This window comes from Trypanosoma brucei, chromosome 1, assembly GCF_000002445.2.
Source record: "Trypanosoma brucei brucei TREU927 chromosome 1, complete sequence".
Classification (NCBI taxonomy): Eukaryota; Euglenozoa; class Kinetoplastea; order Trypanosomatida; family Trypanosomatidae; genus Trypanosoma; species Trypanosoma brucei.
Window position 1 is genome coordinate 436,606 of NC_008409.1, and position 26,673 is coordinate 463,278.

Genomic DNA, 26,673 nt, shown 5'->3' on the forward strand with positions numbered 1-26,673 from the left:
TTTTTTTTTTGGTGTGTAATTGAACGGGAACTTGTGAATGAATATCCGCAGTTGAAGGGGGTGGTTGCGTCAAAGTGCTTAATGGGCTTGTCACCACCATCACCCCTTATTTTCCCCCTCCCTCCCCCCCTTTTCCGCACCAACCGAAAAGCAGTTGAAACACAACTGAAGGCACGCATAGGGTGAGAAGAGGGAAAGTTAAATTGCTCAGCCGCACCGAAGAGCTGTTAGGAAAAGGGAGGTATTTAGCAAGCAGCGATATATTGATATGTGTGACCTATTTTCATCGTCTTCTGTTTTCTCCTTTTGCTCTTCGGCTTTTGAGAGGTTTAGTATGCAAGCTACACTGGGGTTTGCCTTCCCCCATCCGCAACGAAAACAGCAGGTCTATGAAATCTCCATAACCGTGTTTGTGCCAGCACCGGAGACACGACCCCGCACAGTGGCCAATTTCTATTATATGTGCACAGGGGAGCTTCCTCCCACGTATCCCACGTATGGAGCGGTCGTTGGTAACAATAACACAGTTTGTGGTGCCCTTCCATCACTGGAGGCTATAAAATCAAATGCTAGTTTGAAACCGTTCGAGGGGAGTGCGGTGGTACGCATCGAAAAGGGTGTTGTTCTAGAAATTGGAAGCAGCACAACAAAAACAATATTCGGTGGTTTTACAGAAGATGAGTCGTCCCCTTTGGCGAAAGAGTCAGCGTCAGTGGGCGCAAGTAAAGCAGCGGCTGGGCGACAGTCAGTAAGCGCTTCAATGCAGGAGCTGCGAGCGGGGACGCTTCTCATCGGAAACATGGGGATACCCAATTCCAATGGTAGCCGCTATTATATCCTCTTACAGGATGCTTCAGTAAATGAAAGGAAGGCAGAGTTCAGTCCATACAAGCCACTCGGTTTTGTCATTTCCGGTATGGAGGCACTACAGGCGGCGTGTGCGTCAGTTGCAGTACACCCACGGACACTGGTACCCACGCAAAAGGTGAAGATGTTGGTATCTGAGGTTCATTTTCGCCGCAGCGTCATGCAACCGGCGGAAGCTATGGCAAAGCAGAGACTTGCGAATATTGCTCCAACGGCCGGTCGTACACGATGTCGCGACGAGTTCGAAGGGAGTGAAATTGCAAAGGAAGGACTTGATAGTAACACGAGTGTTTTCTTTGATCATACCCGCAAATTCCCATTGTGGGGCAACGAATCGCATGGCGGTGCGAATGGTGAGAGCGGCGGCAATCTCCCACAGGCTAAGCGACCACGCACCGAAAGGGTTGTTAGTAATGATGACGGCAGCGTGTCACTGCGTAAAACGGCGGTAGAGGGCCCAGCGGGCGAGCCATTTGACTACATGGCAGCGCAGGAGGCGGTGTTCCTCAATGATATAGATCTCATAGCAGAAACCCAAGCTGTTCGACACCGCCGTCGCGCAAAACGGCAGCAAAAGAAGCGAAAACACGCAGGAAGTGGACAGAGTAAGTCGGCGGGAGCGGACAATAGCAAAAAGGGAAAGCATGCTGTGCCCCCTTCAGGTGGAGGAAAGGTTCTGCGAAGGCGATACTAAATGGTACCAGCCGCAGTTTTAGGGAGGCGATAAAGAAAATGCAAGCAAGAGAAAGAGGTTTATGGGGAAACGTTCCCCTCCTCCTATTTTTTCCCCCTCCATGTACCACGCCCAAGCATAAATGGGTTAAGCTGATGCAGCTGCTGCAAATCCAAGATGTTCCATGCCTACTGGATATTTTAATCTCTGGTGGGCTCTGATCGTACCGATGGTTATTTCATATCCCCCTTTTCACCCTTCACCACGGTAGGGGTGCCACTTCCTTAACCCACAGCGGTTGTTTAATCACACAAGTGTGTATACCTTTCTTCCTTTTTGTTCAGCACGCGCTTACGTTTCTCTTCTGTTTCTGTAAGCCGTTTGGCGCACACTTTTTTTAAAAAAACAAATAGCGGTCACTTTTGGACAAACCGACAGGCCGCTCCTCAGCGTTGGGCGCTTTATTCCTACGAAAAGATAAGAAGTGAAGAAACGCCTGTACATACGTCCATAGATTAATAACACCGCGGGAAAGAAGGAATATAATAAGCAATTAAGTTGGTATGTTGCGCTACACCAGCTGCGCAGCTAATATGCTCTATGCACGCGGTGCGCTACGCGTCTTGGCTGGCGAAGAGAGTCTAATGTCGCATAAACTGCTCGTCATCACGGCTCCACTGCTCAGCGCGCGATGCGTTCGCATGGCGTCAACTGGAGCCCCCGGCGCTGCCGAAAGTTTGGATAACAGTAACGTCGGTAGCGGCAGTAACATGCAATGCCGTGAGGCCTCCATCCGCCGGCTAGCGGTCGTGCGTCCCGATTTGGTTGGCGAATGGGTACCCGAGTTGAACGATAGTGACGTCTCCTCGGTTCTCTGTACGAGTACGATCGATGCGTGGTGGCGCTGTAATGCGTGCGGCACAAACTATCGGGCCACAGTGAAAGACCGTGCAACCATTGAAAAGGGGTGCCCCGAGTGTGCGAGCACCCGTACGCTTAGGCAAAACCATGTTTCCTCTGACAGTTGTACCGGCACGGCCGCAGTCAGTGAAAGAACTAACGAAACAGCGAAGGGATCCCTCAAGGAAACACATCCCGCTATCGCCGATCGTTGGGATTACGAGAGGAACGGCCTACTGCTCCCAACAGATGTTGACGCCGCAAGTGAACTGAATGTTTGGTGGAAGCCGGCACCGGGTAGACCCTCACGTGAGCGATCGTTTCGCCGTCCAGTGTTCGCCTTCGTTGAGACACCCTACAGCGAAGAGGAGCAGCTGGAGGCCCAAACCGCTTTGGAGTTAGATGTATTGCAGCAAGTTCGGCAGGCATCCAAGATTACCACCGCTCGCGAAAATCACGCTCTACCTGCAGCCGCGCGAATGCTGGATGACATTGTTTTTCGGAATAACAGCAGCAGTTCTTCTGAGCACACTTCCGCGACAACAAACATTGCGGCGTCGAGTGAACCGATGATTACTGAAGGAGCACAAGGGAACCGCTGTAATCTCGATGGGGAGGATCTGTACAAAGCTGTCGAGTTGTGGGAACGGAAACATAAGACTAAGGCTGGATTGGAAACCCGACCGATGTTCTACTCCACAGAGAATTGTGACGGTGCTGCAATAGCGCGCGGGCAAGTGCTCACCGCTTATCACCGCTTCGTCTCCGACCGTAAGCCTAAAGTGTGTACTGCACATGACGGCAATGAAAATGACCAACTCCCTATCCCTTCCGCCATTGAAGACCCCGACTGGTTGCAACACTTCACGCTGCGTGTAGATGATGTTGCCATCGGTCACAGCGCCTCCTCTGCACGTCTTGTTCTTCCCGACAATGTGGCGTTTGTGTCTGCGGTGGATCACGAGAAGCATACGACAGTCGCTAGTAATGGTGCTTCGAGGAAGAGCCGAATGGCCACACTGCCACCACCACCAGAGGAGTACGGAAGTGAGGTGCGCACAACGTTTGCTGTTCAAAAACGGTCGTATCCCCGCAGACCGCCCCAACCACCCGCACGGGAGGATGACGTGACGGAGGCAGTGCCGAAGGCTACGGAAGCTGCAGGCGAAAGAGCAATTGGATCCTTTCCACGTCACACGGGATCAGGCGCTGCACGGAACAATGGTCTACCCGAGGCCTCGTTCGCAGTAGTAAGTCTTTCGGGGGCACAAAGTCTCGCGCGGGAATACAACAGTGGTACAACGGACAATATAGACGCGCTTTTCGATGCCAAGGGTGAAGAACTTCAGAGACAAACACTTCTTGGTCCCACCGCAATTAGTTCCATGACTGAGGAGCAGGTGCGAGCGCTGCAATACAACCGTGGGTCCCCTCGCCCTCGTCGCACAGGTCGCTTCAGGCTTCGACCTCCAGTTGAGACTGATAGTGGTTCTACTGAAGTTGTTAGGAAGGGGGATGTCCTAACTTCCACGTTTGGTTCAGGGGTGCTATCAGCAGCAGATGCGCCCACGCAAGATGAAGATAAAGACCTCAAGATTATTCAGGCGCCTGGTGCGCCCCGGAAAGTGTCGCGGCCCAAGAGAAAAAAGGCAGAGGAAGCAGCTCCTGGGGATGATTATGGTAATAATGCAGTTCGCGCTGCTGCTGGTGATGCGTCTAAAGATAAAGTAGCAGCTCCAGCTTAAGAGCACTTTGAATATTTGTTTGTGTCTGCTCGTACGGAGACGTACTGTGAGTAAAGAAGAAGGAAATCAACGCGAGGATCTGAGGAGGGAAGGAAAGAGGGGCGAAGTGAAGTGAACCCACACCCGCATCTTCCGCTGTTTGTCTGGTGGCCACAACTTCCTTTCACCGTTTCTTGGTTGCCTGTGGAACGTGGCATCAATGAACTTCGTGTGCTTTTTAAGTAGAAACCCCTCTGCGACTACTGTCTGTTCTTCTCTTCCTCACACCCGTCTCTATTTCCCTTTTCCTCTTTCTTTTGCTTCCCCAAAGCAACCAACCTGGAAGTCATTACGGGGGATCTTGTACTATTTTCATTATTTGTTTTTATTGCTTTTGCTACTGCCGTTGGTGGTTGCACAACGTTTGTACCAAATATACATATAAAGGGGAGGGAAAGAAAGTCGAAATAACGATAATAATAACAGACGCAACAAAGTTGGAAAAAAGACTTGGAGCATTGACGGGAGGGGGTAGTGGGTGTGAGTATTTTCAGCAAGGTAAAGATTTTGAAACGCCAAGAGTTGCATACACACAGACAAACAGAGGAAAGAGAAGACAATGTCGTATTATAATAATCAACAACAGTCGCTCCCGTTTCAACCACTTCTTTCATCCAGAAGCTTCAGAACGGTACGCAGCCATGTAACGCGAACAAGTAACCTTCACTGTAGCACTGCAAGGGACGATGTTGATGCCACCTGCAGCGATACCACCATGAGTTTACACCATAGTGATACGAAAAGTTGTACCGATTTAGATTGTGCCACGATGACCTCAAGGAGGAGACAACGATTGCCTTGCTTTGTTTGGAGCAAGAAAACTATTCCTCAACACCCCCAAGACTGGTCCAAGTCGAGACCAGATAGCTTCCGACATGATGATACCAGCCTTCTTAAGCAAGAGGGAGACTCGTTGCCCAGTGCACGAAGGGATGTACAACTACACTGCCAGGGACACCCAACACGGCCGCTCGTTTCCGCGCGGTCTGGGGGGAAAACGCGAACAAGGACTGTTTATAATAACAGTACCGTTACATGTACAACGTGCGCCACAGGTAGGAAGTTATCATACCCACTATCAGTGGAAGCACATAATGATCACGCATTGTGCACGTGCGTCCCATGGCTCAGGTCTCTTGAGGCACTTCATCACCACGACGTAACCCCTGAAAAGGGCTGGGAATGCATATCCATTGAACGGGACGCGTTCAACCGCTCAACAGTTAGCTCCATTTCACCACCGTTATCACCGTATCTACCAGCGAAAACACAGGGGAAAAAGGGACAAATGACAAATTTACTCTCACCACGAAGGTTGTACGCCGCCGTCAATAGCGCTAAAACCAAAAGCGACAGAGACGTATTTGCAGTTAGTGCCCGACCACATAAAACCAGTATGGGAAGCAGTGTAAACACAGCACGGCAGTATACAAAATATGTTAAAACAGCAAGAGAAGCATCACGAAAACCACTTACTGTGCGCCATATCAATGACACAAATCCAATATATACCTTCTCAAATGAAAACAAGCAGAGGAATAAAGAAAATGCACTTCAGGATACGAAGAAGCCTGAAACAAAACCAGAAATAGAAATCTCCACAGCAACAACGGACGGACCTACGTACAACGAAAAAATAACAAAATGCAGAATGGAATCGCCTGCACTACGAAAAACAAAAAAAGAAGCTACGACCGAAAACCAAACTCAATGCACAAAACAGAAGGCACCAGCGACAAAAAATACATCTTCCATTCAAAAAAAATACGAACTCAGTACCACACAAAAACAACAACTGGAAATAAAAAAAAAAGAAAAAAAGAAAAAAAAGAGTAGTATCAACACTAAAAACCCAATCACACAACAACAAAACACAAAGCAACGTACATCGCTTACGCAGAACCTACAAAACAATTCAACATCAGAAAAGGAATTTAACCACATTCGAATAAACTCAACCAAAACCATCATGGACGAGGCACCATGCGCCCCGGAGGACTTCCTAGCGGAGGAATCCCAGCAACACACTGCGAGGAGTGAAGCTGACATTGATGAAGAGCAGCAGCCGCAGGAGCAGCAAACCGAAGCCATCATGGACGAGGCACCATGCGCCCCGGAGGACTTCATAGCGGAGGAATCCCAGCAACACACTGCGAGGAGTGAAGCTGACATTGATGAAGAGCAGCAGCCGCAGGAGCAGCAAACCGAAACCATCATGGACGAGGCACCATGCGCCCCGGAGGACTTCCTAGCGGAGGAATCCCAGCAACACACTGCGAGGAGTGAAGCTGACATTGATGAAGAGCAGCAGCCGCAGGAGCAGCAAACCGAAACCATCATGGACGAGGCACCATGCGCCCCGGAGGACTTCCTAGCGGAGGAATCCCAGCAACACACTGCGAGGAGTGAAGCTGACATTGATGAAGAGCAGCAGCCGCAGGAGCAGCAAACCGAAACCATCATGGACGAGGCACCATGCGCCCCGGAGGACTTCCTAGCGGAGGAATCCCAGCAACACACTGCGAGGAGTGAAGCTGACATTGATGAAGAGCAGCAGCCGCAGGAGCAGCAAACCGAAACCATCATGGACGAGGCACCATGCGCCCCGGAGGACTTCCTAGCGGAGGAATCCCAGCAACACACTGCGAGGAGTGAAGCTGACATTGATGAAGAGCAGCAGCCGCAGGAGCAGCAAACCGAAACCATCATGGACGAGGCACCATGCGCCCCGGAGGACTTCCTAGCGGAGGAATCCCAGCAACACACTGCGAGGAGTGAAGCTGACATTGATGAAGAGCAGCAGCCGCAGGAGCAGCAAACCGAAGCCATCATGGACGAGGCACCATGCGCCCCGGAGGACTTCCTAGCGGAGGAATCCCAGCAACACACTGCGAGGAGTGAAGCTGACATTGATGAAGAGCAGCAGCCGCAGGAGCAGCAAACCGAAGCCATCATGGACGAGGCATCATGCGCCCCGGAGGACTTCATAGCGGAGGAATCCCAGCAACACACTGCGAGGAGTGAAGCTGACATTGATGAAGAGCAGCAGCCGCAGGAGCAGCAAACCGAAGCCATCATGGACGAGGCACCATGCGCCCCGGAGGACTTCCTAGCGGAGGAATCCCAGCAACACACTGCGAGGAGTGAAGCTGACATTGATGAAGAGCAGCAGCCGCAGGAGCAGCAAACCGAAGCCATCATGGACGAGGCACCATGCGCCCCGGAGGACTTCCTAGCGGAGGAATCCCAGCAACACACTGCGAGGAGTGAAGCTGACATTGATGAAGAGCAGCAGCCGCAGGAGCAGCAAACCGAAACCATCATGGACGAGGCACCATGCGCCCCGGAGGACTTCCTAGCGGAGGAATCCCAGCAACACACTGCGAGGAGTGAAGCTGACATTGATGAAGAGCAGCAGCCGCAGGAGCAGCAAACCGAAACCATCATGGACGAGGCACCATGCGCCCCGGAGGACTTCCTAGCGGAGGAATCCCAGCAACACACTGCGAGGAGTGAAGCTGACATTGATGAAGAGCAGCAGCCGCAGGAGCAGCAAACCGAAACCATCATGGACGAGGCACCATGCGCCCCGGAGGACTTCCTAGCGGAGGAATCCCAGCAACACACTGCGAGGAGTGAAGCTGACATTGATGAAGAGCAGCAGCCGCAGGAGCAGCAAACCGAAACCATCATGGACGAGGCACCATGCGCTCCGGAGGACTTCCTAGCGGAGGAATCCCAGCAACACACTGCGAGGAGTGAAGCTGACATTGATGAAGAGCAGCAGCCGCAGGAGCAGCAAACCGAAACCATCATGGACGAGGCACCATGCGCCCCGGAGGACTTCCTAGCGGAGGAATCCCAGCAACACACTGCGAGGAGTGAAGCTGACATTGATGAAGAGCAGCAGCCGCAGGAGCAGCAAACCGAAACCATCATGGACGAGGCACCATGCGCTCCGGAGGACTTCCTAGCGGAGGAATCCCAGCAACACACTGCGAGGAGTGAAGCTGACATTGATGAAGAGCAGCAGCCGCAGGAGCAGCAAACCGAAACCATCATGGACGAGGCACCATGCGCTCCGGAGGACTTCCTAGCGGAGGAATCCCAGCAACACACTGCGAGGAGTGAAGCTGACATTGATGAAGAGCAGCAGCCGCAGGAGCAGCAAACCGAAACCATCATGGACGAGGCACCATGCGCTCCGGAGGACTTCATAGCGGAGGAATCCCAGCAACACACTGCGAGGAGTGAAGCTGACATTGATGAAGAGCAGCAGCCGCAGGAGCAGCAAACCGAAACCATCATGGACGAGGCACCATGCGCTCCGGAGGACTTCCTAGCGGAGGAATCCCAGCAACACACTGCGAGGAGTGAAGCTGACATTGATGAAGAGCAGCAGCCGCAGGAGCAGCAAACCGAAACCATCATGGACGAGGCACCATGCGCTCCGGAGGACTTCCTAGCGGAGGAATCCCAGCAACACACTGCGAGGAGTGAAGCTGACATTGACGAAGAGCAGCAGCCGCAGGAGCAGCAAACCGAAACCATCATGGACGAGGCACCATGCGCCCCGGAGGACTTCCTAGCGGAGGAATCCCAGCAACACACTGCGAGGAGTGAAGCTGACATTGATGAAGAGCAGCAGCCGCAGGAGCAGCAAACCGAAACCATCATGGACGAGGCACCATGCGCCCCGGAGGACTTCCTAGCGGAGGAATCCCAGCAACACACTGCGAGGAGTGAAGCTGACATTGATGAAGAGCAGCAGCCGCAGGAGCAGCAAACCGAAACCATCATGGACGAGGCACCATGCGCCCCGGAGGACTTCCTAGCGGAGGAATCCCAGCAACACACTGCGAGGAGTGAAGCTGACATTGATGAAGAGCAGCAGCCGCAGGAGCAGCAAACCGAAACCATCATGGACGAGGCACCATGCGCTCCGGAGGACTTCCTAGCGGAGGAATCCCAGCAACACACTGCGAGGAGTGAAGCTGACATTGATGAAGAGCAGCAGCCGCAGGAGCAGCAAACCGAAACCATCATGGACGAGGCACCATGCGCTCCGGAGGACTTCCTAGCGGAGGAATCCCAGCAACACACTGCGAGGAGTGAAGCTGACATTGATGAAGAGCAGCAGCCGCAGGAGCAGCAAACCGAAACCATCATGGACGAGGCACCATGCGCCCCGGAGGACTTCCTAGCGGAGGAATCCCAGCAACACACTGCGAGGAGTGAAGCTGACATTGATGAAGAGCAGCAGCCGCAGGAGCAGCAAACCGAAACCATCATGGACGAGGCACCATGCGCCCCGGAGGACTTCCTAGCGGAGGAATCCCAGCAACACACTGCGAGGAGTGAAGCTGACATTGATGAAGAGCAGCAGCCGCAGGAGCAGCAAACCGAAACCATCATGGACGAGGCACCATGCGCCCCGGAGGACTTCCTAGCGGAGGAATCCCAGCAACACACTGCGAGGAGTGAAGCTGACATTGATGAAGAGCAGCAGCCGCAGGAGCAGCAAACCGAAACCATCATGGACGAGGCACCATGCGCCCCGGAGGACTTCCTAGCGGAGGAATCCCAGCAACACACTGCGAGGAGTGAAGCTGACATTGATGAAGAGCAGCAGCCGCAGGAGCAGCAAACCGAAGCCATCATGGACGAGGCACCATGCGCCCCGGAGGACTTCATAGCGGAGGAATCCCAGCAACACACTGCGAGGAGTGAAGCTGACATTGATGAAGAGCAGCAGCCGCAGGAGCAGCAAACCGAAACCATCATGGACGAGGCACCATGCGCCCCGGAGGACTTCCTAGCGGAGGAATCCCAGCAACACACTGCGAGGAGTGAAGCTGACATTGATGAAGAGCAGCAGCCGCAGGAGCAGCAAACCGAAACCATCATGGACGAGGCACCATGCGCCCCGGAGGACTTCCTAGCGGAGGAATCCCAGCAACACACTGCGAGAAGTGAAGCTGACATTGATGAAGAGCAGCAGCCGCAGGAGCAGCAAACCGAAACCATCATGGACGAGGCACCATGCGCCCCGGAGGACTTCCTAGCGGAGGAATCCCAGCAACACACTGCGAGAAGTGAAGCTGACATTGATGAAGAGCAGCAGCCGCAGGAGCAGCAAACCGAAACCATCATGGACGAGGCACCATGCGCCCCGGAGGACTTCCTAGCGGAGGAATCCCAGCAACACACTGCGAGGAGTGAAGCTGACATTGATGAAGAGCAGCAGCCGCAGGAGCAGCAAACCGAAACCATCATGGACGAGGCACCATGCGCCCCGGAGGACTTCCTAGCGGAGGAATCCCAGCAACACACTGCGAGGAGTGAAGCTGACATTGATGAAGAGCAGCAGCCGCAGGAGCAGCAAACCGAAACCATCATGGACGAGGCACCATGCGCCCCGGAGGACTTCCTAGCGGAGGAATCCCAGCAACACACTGCGAGAAGTGAAGCTGACATTGATGAAGAGCAGCAGCCGCAGGAGCAGCAAACCGAAACCATCATGGACGAGGCACCATGCGCCCCGGAGGACTTCCTAGCGGAGGAATCCCAGCAACACACTGCGAGGAGTGAAGCTGACATTGATGAAGAGCAGCAGCCGCAGGAGCAGCAAACCGAAACCATCATGGACGAGGCACCATGCGCCCCGGAGGACTTCCTAGCGGAGGAATCCCAGCAACACACTGCGAGGAGTGAAGCTGACATTGATGAAGAGCAGCAGCCGCAGGAGCAGCAAACCGAAACCATCATGGACGAGGCACCATGCGCCCCGGAGGACTTCCTAGCGGAGGAATCCCAGCAACACACTGCGAGGAGTGAAGCTGACATTGATGAAGAGCAGCAGCCGCAGGAGCAGCAAACCGAAACCATCATGGACGAGGCACCATGCGCCCCGGAGGACTTCCTAGCGGAGGAATCCCAGCAACACACTGCGAGGAGTGAAGCTGACATTGATGAAGAGCAGCAGCCGCAGGAGCAGCAAACCGAAGCCATCATGGACGAGGCACCATGCGCCCCGGAGGACTTCCTAGCGGAGGAATCCCAGCAACACACTGCGAGGAGTGAAGCTGACATTGATGAAGAGCAGCAGCCGCAGGAGCAGCAAACCGAAGCCATCATGGACGAGGCACCATGCGCCCCGGAGGACTTCCTAGCGGAGGAATCCCAGCAACACACTGCGAGGAGTGAAGCTGACATTGATGAAGAGCAGCAGCCGCAGGAGCAGCAAACCGAAACCATCATGGACGAGGCACCATGCGCCCCGGAGGACTTCCTAGCGGAGGAATCCCAGCAACACACTGCGAGGAGTGAAGCTGACATTGATGAAGAGCAGCAGCCGCAGGAGCAGCAAACCGAAACCATCATGGACGAGGCACCATGCGCCCCGGAGGACTTCCTAGCGGAGGAATCCCAGCAACACACTGCGAGGAGTGAAGCTGACATTGATGAAGAGCAGCAGCCGCAGGAGCAGCAAACCGAAGCCATCATGGACGAGGCACCATGCGCCCCGGAGGACTTCCTAGCGGAGGAATCCCAGCAACACACTGCGAGGAGTGAAGCTGACATTGATGAAGAGCAGCAGCCGCAGGAGCAGCAAACCGAAACCATCATGGACGAGGCACCATGCGCCCCGGAGGACTTCCTAGCGGAGGAATCCCAGCAACACACTGCGAGGAGTGAAGCTGACATTGATGAAGAGCAGCAGCCGCAGGAGCAGCAAACCGAAACCATCATGGACGAGGCACCATGCGCCCCGGAGGACTTCCTAGCGGAGGAATCCCAGCAACACACTGCGAGAAGTGAAGCTGACATTGATGAAGAGCAGCAGCCGCAGGAGCAGCAAACCGAAACCATCATGGACGAGGCACCATGCGCCCCGGAGGACTTCCTAGCGGAGGAATCCCAGCAACACACTGCGAGAAGTGAAGCTGACATTGATGTAGAGCAGCAGCCGCAGGAGCAGCAAACCGAAACCATCATGGACGAGGCACCATGCGCCCCGGAGGACTTCCTAGCGGAGGAATCCCAGCAACACACTGCGAGAAGTGAAGCTGACATTGATGAAGAGCAGCAGCCGCAGGAGCAGCAAACCGAAACCATCATGGACGAGGCACCATGCGCCCCGGAGGACTTCCTAGCGGAGGAATCCCAGCAACACACTGCGAGGAGTGAAGCTGACATTGATGAAGAGCAGCAGCCGCAGGAGCAGCAAACCGAAACCATCATGGACGAGGCACCATGCGCCCCGGAGGACTTCCTAGCGGAGGAATCCCAGCAACACACTGCGAGGAGTGAAGCTGACATTGATGAAGAGCAGCAGCCGCAGGAGCAGCAAACCGAAACCATCATGGACGAGGCACCATGCGCCCCGGAGGACTTCCTAGCGGAGGAATCCCAGCAACACACTGCGAGGAGTGAAGCTGACATTGATGAAGAGCAGCAGCCGCAGGAGCAGCAAACCGAAACCATCATGGACGAGGCACCATGCGCTCCGGAGGACTTCCTAGCGGAGGAATCCCAGCAACACACTGCGAGGAGTGAAGCTGACATTGATGAAGAGCAGCAGCCGCAGGAGCAGCAAACCGAAACCATCATGGACGAGGCACCATGCGCTCCGGAGGACTTCCTAGCGGAGGAATCCCAGCAACACACTGCGAGGAGTGAAGCTGACATTGATGAAGAGCAGCAGCCGCAGGAGCAGCAAACCGAAACCATCATGGACGAGGCACCATGCGCCCCGGAGGACTTCCTAGCGGAGGAATCCCAGCAACACACTGCGAGGAGTGAAGCTGACATTGATGAAGAGCAGCAGCCGCAGGAGCAGCAAACCGAAACCATCATGGACGAGGCACCATGCGCCCCGGAGGACTTCCTAGCGGAGGAATCCCAGCAACACACTGCGAGGAGTGAAGCTGACATTGATGAAGAGCAGCAGCCGCAGGAGCAGCAAACCGAAGCCATCATGGACGAGGCACCATGCGCTCCGGAGGACTTCCTAGCGGAGGAATCCCAGCAACACACTGCGAGGAGTGAAGCTGGCATTGATGAAGAGCAGCAGCCGCAGGAGCAGCAAACCGAAACCATCATGGACGAGGCACCATGCGCCCCGGAGGACTTCCTAGCGGAGGAATCCCAGCAACACACTGCGAGGAGTGAAGCTGACATTGATGAAGAGCAGCAGCCGCAGGAGCAGCAAACCGAAACCATCATGGACGAGGCACCATGCGCTCCGGAGGACTTCCTAGCGGAGGAATCCCAGCAACACACTGCGAGGAGTGAAGCTGACATTGATGAAGAGCAGCAGCCGCAGGAGCAGCAAACCGAAACCATCATGGACGAGGCACCATGCGCCCCGGAGGACTTCCTAGCGGAGGAATCCCAGCAACACACTGCGAGGAGTGAAGCTGACATTGATGAAGAGCAGCAGCCGCAGGAGCAGCAAACCGAAGCCATCATGGACGAGGCACCATGCGCCCCGGAGGACTTCCTAGCGGAGGAATCCCAGCAACACACTGCGAGGAGTGAAGCTGACATTGATGAAGAGCAGCAGCCGCAGGAGCAGCAAACCGAAGCCATCATGGACGAGGCACCATGCGCCCCGGAGGACTTCCTAGCGGAGGAATCCCAGCAACACACTGCGAGGAGTGAAGCTGACATTGATGAAGAGCAGCAGCCGCAGGAGCAGCAAACCGAAGCCATCATGGACGAGGCACCATGCGCCCCGGAGGACTTCCTAGCGGAGGAATCCCAGCAACACACTGCGAGGAGTGAAGCTGACATTGATGAAGAGCAGCAGCCGCAGGAGCAGCAAACCGAAACCATCATGGACGAGGCACCATGCGCCCCGGAGGACTTCCTAGCGGAGGAATCCCAGCAACACACTGCGAGGAGTGAAGCTGACATTGATGAAGAGCAGCAGCCGCAGGAGCAGCAAACCGAAACCATCATGGACGAGGCACCATGCGCCCCGGAGGACTTCCTAGCGGAGGAATCCCAGCAACACACTGCGAGGAGTGAAGCTGACATTGATGAAGAGCAGCAGCCGCAGGAGCAGCAAACCGAAACCATCATGGACGAGGCACCATGCGCCCCGGAGGACTTCCTAGCGGAGGAATCCCAGCAACACACTGCGAGGAGTGAAGCTGACATTGATGAAGAGCAGCAGCCGCAGGAGCAGCAAACCGAAACCATCATGGACGAGGCACCATGCGCCCCGGAGGACTTCATAGCGGAGGAATCCCAGCAACACACTGCGAGGAGTGAAGCTGACATTGATGAAGAGCAGCAGCCGCAGGAGCAGCAAACCGAAGCCATCATGGACGAGGCACCATGCGCCCCGGAGGACTTCATAGCGGAGGAATCCCAGCAACACACTGCGAGGAGTGAAGCTGACATTGATGAAGAGCAGCAGCCGCAGGAGCAGCAAACCGAAACCATCATGGACGAGGCACCATGCGCCCCGGAGGACTTCATAGCGGAGGAATCCCAGCAACACACTGCGAGGAGTGAAGCTGACATTGATGAAGAGCAGCAGCCGCAGGAGCAGCAAACCGAAACCATCATGGACGAGGCACCATGCGCCCCGGAGGACTTCCTAGCGGAGGAATCCCAGCAACACACTGCGAGGAGTGAAGCTGACATTGATGAAGAGCAGCAGCCGCAGGAGCAGCAAACCGAAACCATCATGGACGAGGCACCATGCGCCCCGGAGGACTTCCTAGCGGAGGAATCCCAGCAACACACTGCGAGGAGTGAAGCTGACATTGATGAAGAGCAGCAGCCGCAGGAGCAGCAAACCGAAACCATCATGGACGAGGCACCATGCGCCCCGGAGGACTTCCTAGCGGAGGAATCCCAGCAACACACTGCGAGGAGTGAAGCTGACATTGATGAAGAGCAGCAGCCGCAGGAGCAGCAAACCGAAACCATCATGGACGAGGCACCATGCGCCCCGGAGGACTTCCTAGCGGAGGAATCCCAGCAACACACTGCGAGAAGTGAAGCTGACATTGATGAAGAGCAGCAGCCGCAGGAGCAGCAAACCGAAACCATCATGGACGAGGCACCATGCGCCCCGGAGGACTTCCTAGCGGAGGAATCCCAGCAACACACTGCGAGAAGTGAAGCTGACATTGATGTAGAGCAGCAGCCGCAGGAGCAGCAAACCGAAACCATCATGGACGAGGCACCATGCGCCCCGGAGGACTTCCTAGCGGAGGAATCCCAGCAACACACTGCGAGAAGTGAAGCTGACATTGATGAAGAGCAGCAGCCGCAGGAGCAGCAAACCGAAACCATCATGGACGAGGCACCATGCGCCCCGGAGGACTTCCTAGCGGAGGAATCCCAGCAACACACTGCGAGAAGTGAAGCTGACATTGATGAAGAGCAGCAGCCGCAGGAGCAGCAAACCGAAACCATCATGGACGAGGCACCATGCGCCCCGGAGGACTTCCTAGCGGAGGAATCCCAGCAACACACTGCGAGGAGTGAAGCTGACATTGATGAAGAGCAGCAGCCGCAGGAGCAGCAAACCGAAACCATCATGGACGAGGCACCATGCGCCCCGGAGGACTTCCTAGCGGAGGAATCCCAGCAACACACTGCGAGGAGTGAAGCTGACATTGATGAAGAGCAGCAGCCGCAGGAGCAGCAAACCGAAACCATCATGGACGAGGCACCATGCGCCCCGGAGGACTTCCTAGCGGAGGAATCCCAGCAACACACTGCGAGGAGTGAAGCTGACATTGATGAAGAGCAGCAGCCGCAGGAGCAGCAAACCGAAACCATCATGGACGAGGCACCATGCGCCCCGGAGGACTTCATAGCGGAGGAATCCCAGCAACACACTGCGAGGAGTGAAGCTGACATTGATGAAGAGCAGCAGCCGCAGGAGCAGCAAACCGAAACCATCATGGACGAGGCACCATGCGCCCCGGAGGACTTCATAGCGGAGGAATCCCAGCAACACACTGCGAGGAGTGAAGCTGACATTGATGAAGAGCAGCAGCCGCAGGAGCAGCAAACCGAAACCATCATGGACGAGGCACCATGCGCCCCGGAGGACTTCCTAGCGGAGGAATCCCAGCAACACACTGCGAGGAGTGAAGCTGACATTGATGAAGAGCAGCAGCCGCAGGAGCAGCAAACCGAAACCATCATGGACGAGGCACCATGCGCCCCGGAGGACTTCCTAGCGGAGGAATCCCAGCAACACACTGCGAGGAGTGAAGCTGACATTGATGAAGAGCAGCAGCCGCAGGAGCAGCAAACCGAAACCATCATGGACGAGGCACCATGCGCTCCGGAGGACTTCCTAGCGGAGGAATCCCAGCAACACACTGCGAGGAGTGAAGCTGACATTGATGAAGAGCAGCAGCCGCAGGAGCAGCAAACCGAAACCATCATGGACGAGGCACCATGCGCCCCGGAGGACTTCCTAGCGGAGGAATCCCAGCAACACACTGCGAGGAGTGAAGCTGACATTGATGAAGAGCAGCAGCCGCAGGAGCAGCAAACCGAAACCATCATGGACGAGGCACCATGCGCCCCGGAGGACTTCCTAGCGGAGGAATCCCAGCAACACACTGCGAGGAGTGAAGCTGACATTGATGAAGAGCAGCAGCCGCAGGAGCAGCAAACCGAAACCATCATGGACGAGGCACCATGCGCCCCGGAGGACTTCCTAGCGGAGGAATCCCAGCAACACACTGCGAGGAGTGAAGCTGACATTGATGAAGAGCAGCAGCCGCAGGAGCAGCAAACCGAAGCCATCATGGACGAGGCACCATGCGCCCCGGAGGACTTCCTAGCGGAGGAATCCCAGCAACACACTGCGAGGAGTGAAGCTGACATTGATGAAGAGCAGCAGCCGCAGGAGCAGCAAACCGAAGCCATCATGGACGAGGCACCATGCGCCCCGGAGGACTTCCTAGCGGAGGAATCCCAGCAACACACTGCGAGGAGTGAAGCTGACATTGATGAAGAGCAGCAGCCGCAGGAGCAGCAAACCGAAGCCATCATGGACGAGGCACCATGCGCCCCGGAGGACTTCCTAGCGGAGGAATCCCAGCAACACACTGCGAGAAGTGAAGCTGACATTGATGAAGAGCAGCAGCCGCAGGAGCAGCAAACCGAAACCATCATGGACGAGGCACCATGCGCCCCGGAGGACTTCCTAGCGGAGGAATCCCAGCAACACACTGCGAGAAGTGAAGCTGACATTGATGAAGAGCAGCAGCCGCAGGAGCAGCAAACCGAAACCATCATGGACGAGGCACCATGCGCCCCGGAGGACTTCCTAGCGGAGGAATCCCAGCAACACACTGCGAGGAGTGAAGCTGACATTGATGAAGAGCAGCAGCCGCAGGAGCAGCAAACCGAAACCATCATGGACGAGGCACCATGCGCCCCGGAGGACTTCCTAGCGGAGGAATCCCAGCAACACACTGCGAGAAGTGAAGCTGACATTGATGAAGAGCAGCAGCCGCAGGAGCAGCAAACCGAAACCATCATGGACGAGGCACCATGCGCCCCGGAGGACTTCCTAGCGGAGGAATCCCAGCAACACACTGCGAGAAGTGAAGCTGACATTGATGAAGAGCAGCAGCCGCAGGAGCAGCAAACCGAAACCATCATGGACGAGGCACCATGCGCCCCGGAGGACTTCCTAGCGGAGGAATCCCAGCAACACACTGCGAGGAGTGAAGCTGACATTGATGAAGAGCAGCAGCCGCAGGAGCAGCAAACCGAAACCATCATGGACGAGGCACCATGCGCCCCGGAGGACTTCCTAGCGGAGGAATCCCAGCAACACACTGCGAGGAGTGAAGCTGACATTGATGAAGAGCAGCAGCCGCAGGAGCAGCAAACCGAAACCATCATGGACGAGGCACCATGCGCCCCGGAGGACTTCCTAGCGGAGGAATCCCAGCAACACACTGCGAGAAGTGAAGCTGACATTGATGAAGAGCAGCAGCCGCAGGAGCAGCAAACCGAAACCATCATGGACGAGGCACCATGCGCCCCGGAGGACTTCCTAGCGGAGGAATCCCAGCAACACACTGCGAGGAGTGAAGCTGACATTGATGAAGAGCAGCAGCCGCAGGAGCAGCAAACCGAAACCATCATGGACGAGGCACCATGCGCCCCGGAGGACTTCCTAGCGGAGGAATCCCAGCAACACACTGCGAGGAGTGAAGCTGACATTGATGAAGAGCAGCAGCCGCAGGAGCAGCAAACCGAACCCATCATGGACGAGGCACCATGCGCCCCGGAGGACTTCCTAGCGGAGGAATCCCAGCAACACACTGCGAGGAGTGAAGCTGACATTGATGAAGAGCAGCAGCCGCAGGAGCAGCAAACCGAAGCCATCATGGACGAGGCACCATGCGCCCCGGAGGACTTCCTAGCGGAGGAATCCCAGCAACACACTGCGAGGAGTGAAGCTGACATTGATGAAGAGCAGCAGCCGCAGGAGCAGCAAACCGAAGCCATCATGGACGAGGCACCATGCGCCCCGGAGGACTTCCTAGCGGAGGAATCCCAGCAACACACTGCGAGGAGTGAAGCTGACATTGATGAAGAGCAGCAGCCGCAGGAGCAGCAAACCGAAGCCATCATGGACGAGGCACCATGCGCCCCGGAGGACTTCCTAGCGGAGGAATCCCAGCAACACACTGCGAGGAGTGAAGCTGACATTGATGAAGAGCAGCAGCCGCAGGAGCAGCAAACCGAAACCATCATGGACGAGGCACCATGCGCCCCGGAGGACTTCCTAGCGGAGGAATCCCAGCAACACACTGCGAGGAGTGAAGCTGACATTGATGAAGAGCAGCAGCCGCAGGAGCAGCAAACCGAAACCATCATGGACGAGGCACCATGCGCCCCGGAGGACTTCCTAGCGGAGGAATCCCAGCAACACACTGCGAGGAGTGAAGCTGACATTGATGAAGAGCAGCAGCCGCAGGAGCAGCAAACCGAAACCATCATGGACGAGGCACCATGCGCCCCGGAGGACTTCCTAGCGGAGGAATCCCAGCAACACACTGCGAGGAGTGAAGCTGACATTGATGAAGAGCAGCAGCCGCAGGAGCAGCAAACCGAAGCCATCATGGACGAGGCACCATGCGCCCCGGAGGACTTCATAGCGGAGGAATCCCAGCAACACACTGCGAGGAGTGAAGCTGACATTGATGAAGAGCAGCAGCCGCAGGAGCAGCAAACCGAAACCATCATGGACGAGGCACCATGCGCCCCGGAGGACTTCCTAGCGGAGGAATCCCAGCAACACACTGCGAGGAGTGAAGCTGACATTGATGAAGAGCAGCAGCCGCAGGAGCAGCAAACCGAAACCATCATGGACGAGGCACCATGCGCCCCGGAGGACTTCCTAGCGGAGGAATCCCAGCAACACACTGCGAGAAGTGAAGCTGACATTGATGTAGAGCAGCAGCCGCAGGAGCAGCAAACCGAAACCATCATGGACGAGGCACCATGCGCCCCGGAGGACTTCCTAGCGGAGGAATCCCAGCAACACACTGCGAGAAGTGAAGCTGACATTGATGAAGAGCAGCAGCCGCAGGAGCAGCAAACCGAAACCATCATGGACGAGGCACCATGCGCCCCGGAGGACTTCCTAGCGGAGGAATCCCAGCAACACACTGCGAGGAGTGAAGCTGACATTGATGAAGAGCAGCAGCCGCAGGAGCAGCAAACCGAAACCATCATGGACGAGGCACCATGCGCCCCGGAGGACTTCCTAGCGGAGGAATCCCAGCAACACACTGCGAGAAGTGAAGCTGACATTGATGAAGAGCAGCAGCCGCAGGAGCAGCAAACCGAAACCATCATGGACGAGGCACCATGCGCCCCGGAGGACTTCCTAGCGGAGGAATCCCAGCAACACACTGCGAGGAGTGAAGCTGACATTGATGAAGAGCAGCAGCCGCAGGAGCAGCAAACCGAAACCATCATGGACGAGGCACCATGCGCCCCGGAGGACTTCCTAGCGGAGGAATCCCAGCAACACACTGCGAGGAGTGAAGCTGACATTGATGAAGAGCAGCAGCCGCAGGAGCAGCAAACCGAAACCATCATGGACGAGGCACCATGCGCCCCGGAGGACTTCCTAGCGGAGGAATCCCAGCAACACACTGCGAGGAGTGAAGCTGACATTGATGAAGAGCAGCAGCCGCAGGAGCAGCAAACCGAAACCATCATGGACGAGGCACCATGCGCCCCGGAGGACTTCCTAGCGGAGGAATCCCAGCAACACACTGCGAGGAGTGAAGCTGACATTGATGAAGAGCAGCAGCCGCAGGAGCAGCAAACCGAAACCATCATGGACGAGGCACCATGCGCCCCGGAGGACTTCCTAGCGGAGGAATCCCAGCAACACACTGCGAGGAGTGAAGCTGACATTGATGAAGAGCAGCAGCCGCAGGAGCAGCAAACCGAAGCCATCATGGACGAGGCACCATGCGCCCCGGAGGACTTCCTAGCGGAGGAATCCCAGCAACACACTGCGAGGAGTGAAGCTGACATTGATGAAGAGCAGCAGCCGCAGGAGCAGCAAACCGAAGCCATCATGGACGAGGCACCATGCGCCCCGGAGGACTTCCTAGCGGAGGAATCCCAGCAACACACTGCGAGGAGTGAAGCTGACATTGATGAAGAGCAGCAGCCGCAGGAGCAGCAAACCGAAGCCATCATGGACGAGGCACCATGCGCCCCGGAGGACTTCATAGCGGAGGAATCCCAGCAACACACTGCGAGGAGTGAAGCTGACATTGATGAAGAGCAGCAGCCGCAGGAGCAGCAAACCGAAACCATCATGGACGAGGCACCATGCGCCCCGGAGGACTTCATAGCGGAGGAATCCCAGCAACACACTGCGAGGAGTGAAGCTGACATTGATGAAGAGCAGCAGCCGCAGGAGCAGCAAACCGAAACCATCATGGACGAGGCACCATGCGCCCCGGAGGACTTCCTAGCGGAGGAATCCCAGCAACACACTGCGAGAAGTGAAGCTGACATTGATGAAGAGCAGCAGCCGCAGGAGCAGCAAACCGAAACCATCATGGACGAGGCACCATGCGCCCCGGAGGACTTCCTAGCGGAGGAATCCCAGCAACACACTGCGAGGAGTGAAGCTGACATTGATGAAGAGCAGCAGCCGCAGGAGCAGCAAACCGAAACCATCATGGACGAGGCACCATGCGCCCCGGAGGACTTCCTAGCGGAGGAATCCCAGCAACACACTGCGAGAAGTGAAGCTGACATTGATGAAGAGCAGCAGCCGCAGGAGCAGCAAACCGAAACCATCATGGACGAGGCACCATGCGCCCCGGAGGACTTCCTAGCGGAGGAATCCCAGCAACACACTGCGAGGAGTGAAGCTGACATTGATGAAGAGCAGCAGCCGCAGGAGCAGCAAACCGAAACCATCATGGACGAGGCACCATGCGCTCCGGAGGACTTCCTAGCGGAGGAATCCCAGCAACACACTGCGAGGAGTGAAGCTGACATTGATGAAGAGCAGCAGCCGCAGGAGCAGCAAACCGAAACCATCATGGACGAGGCACCATGCGCCCCGGAGGACTTCCTAGCGGAGGAATCCCAGCAACACACTGCGAGGAGTGAAGCTGACATTGATGAAGAGCAGCAGCCGCAGGAGCAGCAAACCGAAACCATCATGGACGAGGCACCATGCGCCCCGGAGGACTTCCTAGCGGAGGAATCCCAGCAACACACTGCGAGGAGTGAAGCTGACATTGATGAAGAGCAGCAGCCGCAGGAGCAGCAAACCGAAACCATCATGGACGAGGCACCATGCGCTCCGGAGGACTTCCTAGCGGAGGAATCCCAGCAACACACTGCGAGGAGTGAAGCTGACATTGATGAAGAGCAGCAGCCGCAGGAGCAGCAAACCGAAACCATCATGGACGAGGCACCATGCGCTCCGGAGGACTTCCTAGCGGAGGAATCCCAGCAACACACTGCGAGGAGTGAAGCTGACATTGATGAAGAGCAGCAGCCGCAGGAGCAGCAAACCGAAACCATCATGGACGAGGCACCATGCGCTCCGGAGGACTTCCTAGCGGAGGAATCCCAGCAACACACTGCGAGGAGTGAAGCTGACATTGATGAAGAGCAGCAGCCGCAGGAGCAGCAAACCGAAACCATCATGGACGAGGCACCATGCGCCCCGGAGGACTTCCTAGCGGAGGAATCCCAGCAACACACTGCGAGGAGTGAAGCTGACATTGATGAAGAGCAGCAGCCGCAGGAGCAGCAAACCGAAACCATCATGGACGAGGCACCATGCGCCCCGGAGGACTTCATAGCGGAGGAATCCCAGCAACACACTGCGAGGAGTGAAGCTGACATTGATGAAGAGCAGCAGCCGCAGGAGCAGCAAACCGAAACCATCATGGACGAGGCACCATGCGCCCCGGAGGACTTCATAGCGGAGGAATCCCAGCAACACACTGCGAGGAGTGAAGCTGACATTGATGAAGAGCAGCAGCCGCAGGAGCAGCAAACCGAAACCATCATGGACGAGGCACCATGCGCCCCGGAGGACTTCATAGCGGAGGAATCCCAGCAACACACTGCGAGGAGTGAAGCTGACATTGATGAAGAGCAGCAGCCGCAGGAGCAGCAAACCGAAACCATCATGGACGAGGCACCATGCGCCCCGGAGGACTTCATAGCGGAGGAATCCCAGCAACACACTGCGAGGAGTGAAGCTGACATTGATGAAGAGCAGCAGCCGCAGGAGCAGCAAACCGAAACCATCATGGACGAGGCACCATGCGCCCCGGAGGACTTCATAGCGGAGGAATCCCAGCAACACACTGCGAGGAGTGAAGCTGACATTGATGAAGAGCAGCAGCCGCAGGAGCAGCAAACCGAAGCCATCATGGACGAGGCACCATGCGCTCCGGAGGACTTCATAGCGGAGGAATCCCAGCAACACACTGCGAGGAGTGAAGCTGACATTGATGAAGAGCAGCAGCCGCAGGAGCAGCAAACCGAAGCCATCATGGACGAGGCACCATGCGCCCCGGAGGACTTCCTAGCGGAGGAATCCCAGCAACACACTGCGAGGAGTGAAGCTGACATTGATGAAGAGCAGCAGCCGCAGGAGCAGCAAACCGAAACCATCATGGACGAGGCACCATGCGCCCCGGAGGACTTCCTAGCGGAGGAATCCCAGCAACACACTGCGAGGAGTGAAGCTGACATTGATGAAGAGCAGCAGCCGCAGGAGCAGCAAACCGAAACCATCATGGACGAGGCACCATGCGCCCCGGAGGACTTCATAGCGGAGGAATCCCAGCAACACACTGCGAGGAGTGAAGCTGACATTGATGAAGAGCAGCAGCCGCAGGAGCAGCAAACCGAAACCATCATGGACGAGGCACCATGCGCCCCGGAGGACTTCCTAGCGGAGGAATCCCAGCAACACACTGCGAGGAGTGAAGCTGACATTGATGAAGAGCAGCAGCCGCAGGAGCAGCAAACCGAAACCATCATGGACGAGGCACCATGCGCCCCGGAGGACTTCCTAGCGGAGGAATCCCAGCAACACACTGCGAGGAGTGAAGCTGACATTGATGAAGAGCAGCAGCCGCAGGAGCAGCAAACCGAAACCATCATGGACGAGGCACCATGCGCTCCGGAGGACTTCCTAGCGGAGGAATCCCAGCAACACACTGCGAGGAGTGAAGCTGACATTGATGAAGAGCAGCAGCCGCAGGAGCAGCAAACCGAAACCATCATGGACGAGGCACCATGCGCCCCGGAGGACTTCCTAGCGGAGGAATCCCAGCAACACACTGCGAGGAGTGAAGCTGACATTGATGAAGAGCAGCAGCCGCAGGAGCAGCAAACCGAAGCCATCATGGACGAGGCACCATGCGCCCCGGAGGACTTCCTAGCGGAGGAATCCCAGCAACACACTGCGAGGAGTGAAGCTGACATTGATGAAGAGCAGCAGCCGCAGGAGCAGCAAACCGAAGCCATCATGGACGAGGCACCATGCGCCCCGGAGGACTTCCTAGCGGAGGAATCCCAGCAACACACTGCGAGGAGTGAAGCTGACATTGATGAAGAGCAGCAGCCGCAGGAGCAGCAAACCGAAACCATCATGGACGAGGCACCATGCGCTCCGGAGGACTTCCTAGCGGAGGAATCCCAGCAACACACTGCGAGGAGTGAAGCTGACATTGATGAAGAGCAGCAGCCGCAGGAGCAGCAAACCGAAGCCATCATGGACGAGGCACCATGCGCCCCGGAGGACTTCCTAGCGGAGGAATCCCAGCAACACACTGCGAGGAGTGAAGCTGACATTGATGAAGAGCAGCAGCCGCAGGAGCAGCAAACCGAAACCATCATGGACGAGGCACCATGCGCCCCGGAGGACTTCCTAGCGGAGGAATCCCAGCAACACACTGCGAGGAGTGAAGCTGACATTGATGAAGAGCAGCAGCCGCAGGAGCAGCAAACCGAAACCATCATGGACGAGGCACCATGCGCCCCGGAGGACTTCATAGCGGAGGAATCCCAGCAACACACTGCGAGGAGTGAAGCTGACATTGATGAAGAGCAGCAGCCGCAGGAGCAGCAAACCGAAACCATCATGGACGAGGCACCATGCGCCCCGGAGGACTTCATAGCGGAGGAATCCCAGCAACACACTGCGAGGAGTGAAGCTGACATTGATGAAGAGCAGCAGCCGCAGGAGCAGCAAACCGAAACCATCATGGACGAGGCACCATGCGCCCCGGAGGACTTCCTAGCGGAGGAATCCCAGCAACACACTGCGAGGAGTGAAGCTGACATTGATGAAGAGCAGCAGCCGCAGGAGCAGCAAACCGAAACCATCATGGACGAGGCACCATGCGCCCCGGAGGACTTCCTAGCGGAGGAATCCCAGCAACACACTGCGAGGAGTGAAGCTGACATTGATGAAGAGCAGCAGCCGCAGGAGCAGCAAACCGAAACCATCATGGACGAGGCACCATGCGCTCCGGAGGACTTCCTAGCGGAGGAATCCCAGCAACACACTGCGAGGAGTGAAGCTGACATTGATGAAGAGCAGCAGCCGCAGGAGCAGCAAACCGAAACCATCATGGACGAGGCACCATGCGCTCCGGAGGACTTCCTAGCGGAGGAATCCCAGCAACACACTGCGAGGAGTGAAGCTGACATTGATGAAGAGCAGCAGCCGCAGGAGCAGCAAACCGAAACCATCATGGACGAGGCACCATGCGCTCCGGAGGACTTCCTAGCGGAGGAATCCCAGCAACACACTGCGAGGAGTGAAGCTGACATTGATGATGAGCTAGGTAAGATTGTGAATCTGTTTATAGTGGAAGAGAAGTGTAGAAGGAGTATTATTGAAGATACTGAGTTTTGTATGCGTAATATTTTCTCCGACGTTTTTAATTTCTTAGTTGAAACTTTTTATTTAGAAAGTGATATGGTGGTTTCATCTCTGGGTTCTAAGAGTGAGTCTCCATGCCTCCATGTTGCTAGTGATTTGTTTGTTTTTTCTAATGGAGTGAAATCTTTTTTGCCCTCTGACTTTCCTGATTTTGACAATGGTGGTTTTTGCTTTTATTCTGAGTCTTTTGATGTTTCTTCTTGTAATGTATGTTTTGGCAATCCTTTGGATGATGCTGACTATTCTCGTGGGGGTTCAATGGGGATGCGCGGTGATGCTGTTGATGGTGAAGTGTGCGTTGATGAGGTATCTATGGATACCATGGTTTATTGTGATTCTGTATGCACCGTTAATGTTGAAGAGGAAGGAGGGGTTGGAGAGGATGCGGTCCCTTTTTGTCGGCAACCCGTTCCTGTAATGTTGCAAAAGTCGAAAAAGAGGGTCCATGGTGGTCAGTTGGGTAGGGATTCTGATGATGAAGATGCCGCTGAATCTTATCATGGATGGTGGACCTTTCTTTCTGTTCCATTCTTCAAAACACACCGTAGGTAATTTGTAGTGCATACATGGGGAAATTCCCGGTGCAACGTTCTGTGTTTGAAGTCTTTTTGTTTCTTTTGATTTTGCAACAGAACGGCGGCGTTCTTTAGGAATTTTACTAACTTCTATGTTCATTATTTTTCGCTAATATATATATATATATATATATATATATATATATATATGCTTTTTCCTTAAAAATTTGCTTTACTTTTGATTGTACGTGTATGTGTATCTGTACCTCTCGTTCTACTTTTGTTTTTGTGTGATGACGTTCGGTTCGATGTTACTACATGGAATACACCAATAACGACGTCAATTACTGTCGACCTTTTTTGTTTTGTGTTTTCCCATTTACCTGCGAGGTGTATCCACGTACAGCTGTGTACACATGCACCTTGTATTCTTCAATTGCCTTTATAGTTGGTCATCATTCT

The 26,673-nt window shown here is 55.5% G+C and overlaps 3 protein-coding genes across 3 annotated transcripts, besides 2 other annotated features; all 3 read left to right on the plus strand.

Moving 5' to 3' along the window:
* Positions 269 to 356: a sequence feature (Signal peptide predicted for Tb927.1.1720 by SignalP 2.0 HMM (Signal peptide probabilty 0.623, signal anchor probability 0.001) with cleavage site probability 0.403 between residues 30 and 31).
* TB927.1.1720 (hypothetical protein, conserved) lies at positions 269 to 1,561 on the plus strand (the record flags this gene model as incomplete). Its single annotated transcript, XM_001218873.1, has 1 exon — positions 269 to 1,561. The coding sequence occupies one exon, from the start codon at positions 269 to 271 to the stop codon at positions 1,559 to 1,561; it is 1,293 nt and encodes a 430-aa protein (XP_001218874.1).
* An 18-nt stretch (positions 1,562 to 1,579) lies between these two features.
* Positions 1,580 to 1,585: a repeat region (telomeric repeat hexamer TTAGGG).
* Positions 1,586 to 2,103: 518 nt separating this feature from the next.
* On the plus strand, positions 2,104 to 4,185 carry TB927.1.1730 (hypothetical protein, conserved; the record flags this gene model as incomplete). The annotated part of the gene is made up of 1 exon (XM_001218874.1): positions 2,104 to 4,185. One exon carries the CDS (start codon positions 2,104 to 2,106, stop codon positions 4,183 to 4,185), a length of 2,082 nt encoding a protein of 693 aa, XP_001218875.1.
* On the plus strand, positions 4,784 to 26,248 carry TB927.1.1740 (hypothetical protein; the record flags this gene model as incomplete). Its single annotated transcript, XM_001218875.1, has 1 exon — positions 4,784 to 26,248. One exon carries the CDS (start codon positions 4,784 to 4,786, stop codon positions 26,246 to 26,248), a length of 21,465 nt encoding a protein of 7,154 aa, XP_001218876.1.